Source organism: Orycteropus afer, unplaced genomic scaffold, assembly GCF_000298275.1.
Source record: "Orycteropus afer afer isolate SDZICR_OR568_19922 unplaced genomic scaffold, OryAfe1.0 scaffold00036, whole genome shotgun sequence".
Taxonomy (NCBI): domain Eukaryota; kingdom Metazoa; phylum Chordata; class Mammalia; order Tubulidentata; family Orycteropodidae; genus Orycteropus; species Orycteropus afer.
Genome location: NW_006921623.1, coordinates 195,846 through 199,993, shown reverse-complemented (window position 1 = coordinate 199,993; position 4,148 = coordinate 195,846). Strand labels below are relative to the sequence as shown.

Sequence of the window (4,148 nt, the reverse complement as noted above, 5' to 3'; positions counted from 1 at the left end):
TCTCATTAGGAGTTTTGAAATGTGAACATATTGTCTAGTGCATGTATTATAATATCCATGTATAACTGTCCAAGGTCATTCATTACTGGAGGGTTGTCACTAACATTTACTCATCATAACAGCATAGGTCTACCAACTCAGAATGTGGTTCCCAGTTTGCAGTTTACAGCCTTCACTACTTGGCATATTATCTCTTAAGAACAGGGATGCAGATATATAGCCATACTTAAATAGAAGATTCTTGGCTCTGTAGATAAGGAAAAACTGTTTCAGTGAAGGCTATATGTTTGTGCTCATCTGTAGTAGAAATGAAGACATATACACAAAACAACCCAATGCTGTTTTCTTAGGGCACATCCTTTGTTTTTCTGGTTTTGGTCTTTTCGTCATAGGATGGCATTAGCTCTGTGTCTGCAGGTGCTGTGCAGCCTGTGTGGCTGGCTCTCACTCTACGTTTCTTTCTGCCGCCTGAATAAACACCGAAGCTATGAGTGGAGCTGCCGACTGGTTACGTTCACCCATGGAGTCTTCTCTATAGGCCTCTCGGCTTATATTGGCTTCATTGATGGCCCTTGGCCTTTTACCCACCCAGGTAGGTGAAGGACCGTAAGGGATTTTTCTGTTAGGGATTTATGATTAGAAGTAGTCTGAGAAGGCTGGGGGAGTCCCTGAGTGGTACAAATGGTTAAGTGCTCAGCTGCTAACGAAAGATTAGAGGGTCAAATTTACCCAGAGGTGCCTCAGAAGAAAGTCCTGGCCATCTTCTGAAAAATCAGCCATTGAAAACCTGATGGAACATACTTCTACTCTGACACATGTTGGGTCACCATGAGTCAGAGTCAACTGCAAGGCAACTGATGGTAATTAGAAAGATGAGACTTCACAGACTTTGTACAATATTGAAGAATAATTCACATTATAATTTGCATTGGGAGTCTTTGTTTTTAATTTTTAAATCTGAAATTGTATATTTCACCTATTTCTGCTTTTCATAACTCTAATTTAAAAAAATTTATTGTGATGAAAATATATGTAACAATATATGCCATCTCAATAGTTTCTACATGTACAATTCAGTAACATTGTTTATATTCTTCAAGTTGTGCAGCCATTCTCACTTCCTTTTTCAAATCAGTCTGCCACCATTAACATAACCTCAAAAAAAAAAAAAACACCCAAAAGGGAGTTCTGGTGGAGTAGTGCCTAAAGCATTTGACTGCTAACTAGAAGGCTGGCGGTTCAAACCCACCAGCCACTCCTCAGAAGGAAGGTTGGGCAATCTGCTTCCGTAGAGATAACGCCTCAGAAACCCAAGGAGGGGTCGTTATGAGTCGAATTAACTTGAAGGCAGTGACTCAGTGCCCCTTAAACAAAAACTACCTCTTTCCCCCTCTCTCCCAGCACATAAACTCTCTTTTTAAAACAAATTTTAAATTGCTTGTTACAATTTAATCAATCAGAAATGTACAAAAGAGAAAACCAGTATCAATACTTTTCCTAAACCGACACAAATGGAACTGTAATATGCATACTTTTTGGTAACCTGCGATTTCCTGAATTGTATTTTCAAGAGCATCCTTTCCATGTCTGTGAATATTGTTGAGAGTGTGTGCTGTCGAATTAATACTGACTCATAGTGATCCTATGTGGTAGAGTAAACTGCCCTGTAGAGTTTTCTTGGCTATCATCTTTATAGGAGCAGATTGCCAAGTCTTTCTCCTTTAAAATTCCTGGGTGGATTTGAACCACCAACCTTTTGTTTAGCTGTTGAGTGCTTAATTATCTTTTAATTGTTGTATAATATTACGTTTATTAAATTTACTATTACTTATCCAACCAATGTCTTACTGTTTTAGATAACTATATTAATTTTTAAACTGCTAGATATACAAGTGTTACTTCATTGTTGTTAGGTATAGTTAAGTTGGCTCCAACTCATAGCGACCCCATGTACAACAGAATGCATTTCACTGTACTCTGTGAGCCTCACAATCCCTGCCATACCTGAGCCCGTTGTTGCAGCCACTGTGTCAAGCCATCTCATTGAGGGCCTTCCCCTTCTTCATTGCTTCCTTAATATACAAAAATTATACCCTAGAATATGATTTAAGAAAAATTCCTTTTTAAAATTTCCTTAGGTCCCCATATTGAGGTTCTTAGTTTTTCCCACAACTGTCAAACTGAAATGAAAGCAACTCTTAAGTTTTAAAATTTATATGAATGTTTTAAATGGATTTGAACATCTTGAGTCCCTGCACCCTATGTTCTTGGATATAAGAACACACTAAATTCTAGAGTTCTCCACCAGTGTCTAATATCCTAATTCATTAAGCTAAGAAATTAACTAACATCCAGGAGAGAATGACTCAAGAGTCTAGAAACAGACCTTTAGGTGGTTCAAAACAAAACAAAAACAGTGAAGGGTTTTAATTGAAAGAACAAAATAACTTGATTTTATTCTGTTCCATTGCGAGAACACTGAGATAATTGCCTGTGTTTAAATCACTCATTGAGGTCTGATTCATCAGGACAGCATTTCCTGGGCCCTGCAACCTCATTTGGTTAGGTAAAGACCAAGGTTTTCAATTTTGGTCTATTTTTGGGTGTCATTAAAAAGCATGTGTCTGCCATTGCTTTTGTCTTCTGTGATTCGGAAAGGTTTGAGAGACAACAACACCGGATCTCTGTGCAAGGTAGTACAATTCCCAGTCACTCAATTTGCATCTGTCTTGGTTTGTTCCAGGCTCGCCCAATACACCTCTCCAAGTGTACGTTCTTTGTCTCACCTTGGGCTACTTCATCTTTGACCTAGGCTGGTGCATCTACTTCCAGTCTGAGGGTGCCCTGATGCTGGCTCACCACACACTGAGTATCATGGGCATCATCATGGCCCTGGCACTTGGAGAGTCAGGCACAGAGGTCAATGCAGTCCTCTTTGGAAGTGAGATTACCAACCCTTTGCTACAGATGCGCTGGTTTCTCCGTGAAACAGGGCACTACCACAGTTTCACGGGAGACGTGGTGGACTTCTTCTTTGTGGCTCTGTTCACTGGAGTGCGGATTGGTGTAGGAGCTCGCCTCCTTTTCTGTGAAATGGTCTCCCCCAAACCCAAGTGGTTTGTGAAGGTTGGGGGAATAGCTATGTATGCTGTGTCTTGGTGTTTCATGTTTAGCATCTGGCGCTTTGCATGGAGAAAAAGCATCAAGAAGTACCATGCCTGGAGAAGCAGGCGGAGTGAGGAGCGGCAGCTAAAACATAATGACCTTCTCAAGACTCACTAGCCAAGGCTTGCTCCAGACCATGGATTGGGTTAAGTCAGCCATGGGAACCAGGTTGAAAACATAGCCATTATGGAATAGTGCTTATAATGAACTTAGGTTATAAAAAAGGGCTAAATTTATTGATCAGTTTGGTCAGTCTTCGAGCCAAGCCTATACTAGTATTAAAATACTAACTTCTGCAGTGGTACAGTTATATACAGTGAGTGGTAGTTGTAAACTGTAGAAGCATGACTATATACATTTTAGTTTGTGGTGACCCTGGGTCCTTTTATCCATGAGAGACTTGACATTCAGACAACTTAGAAAGGCAGTTGAGAAAAGTTAGTGCCGTATTGTCCTTGTTTCTTTGAGAAGTGACTCCTTCAACAAACACTTACTCCTGCTTTCGATGGAATAATTTACATAAGTTCACCCCATTTGCTATAAAACAAGGGACTTCCAGGCAGATACGATGCCTTTGGCATTCTGAGCATTGGATCAGGGAAGCTAAACTTGCCCTATGAATAAACAAAGGGGGCTAGAAGGATGGGAGAAGGATGAGGTGAAACTGTTGTGGGATACTTACTAAACTCCCCTTACCTCAGTTATGTCAGAAGTCCCCCAAAGCACCCCTAGATTCTATCATTTGTTAGGAGGACTCACAGGACTCAGCGTATAGTTATACTCGTGGCTGTAGGCTATGATTTAATACAGCAAAGTAATACAAAGGAAAATCAGCAAAGAGAAAATGTGTGTGGGACAAATACCAAGGGAAAGCAGACATAAGCTTCCAGAGTCTTCTCCCAATGGAATCACATAGGATGTGCTCAATTCTTCCAGCACTGTGTTGTGATAGTAAATGTGAAATGATGCCAACCAGGGAAGCT

General features: G+C 40.4%; 1 protein-coding gene across 1 annotated transcript; it reads left to right on the top strand.

Annotated features, from left to right (window-relative positions):
• Positions 1 to 336: 336 nt before the first annotated feature.
• On the top strand, positions 337 to 3,282 carry TLCD5 (TLC domain containing 5). The gene is made up of 2 exons (XM_007936422.2): positions 337 to 592; positions 2,744 to 3,282. The coding sequence occupies exons 1-2, from the start codon at positions 394 to 396 to the stop codon at positions 3,280 to 3,282; spliced, it is 738 nt and encodes a 245-aa protein (XP_007934613.1). The 5' UTR covers positions 337 to 393.
• The last annotated feature ends 866 nt before the right edge of the window (positions 3,283 to 4,148 follow it).

What these genes read in the sequence shown, in the direction of transcription:
- TLCD5 (XM_007936422.2), top strand. Translation starts at nt 394, where the DNA reads ATGGCATTAGCTCTGTGTCTGCAGGTGCTGTGCAGCCTGTGTGGCTGG. An exon ending in TTGGCCTTTTACCCACCCAG is followed by an intron (nt 593 to 2,743) that starts GTAGGTGAAGGA and finishes GGTTTGTTCCAG; the next exon opens with GCTCGCCCAATACACCTCTC.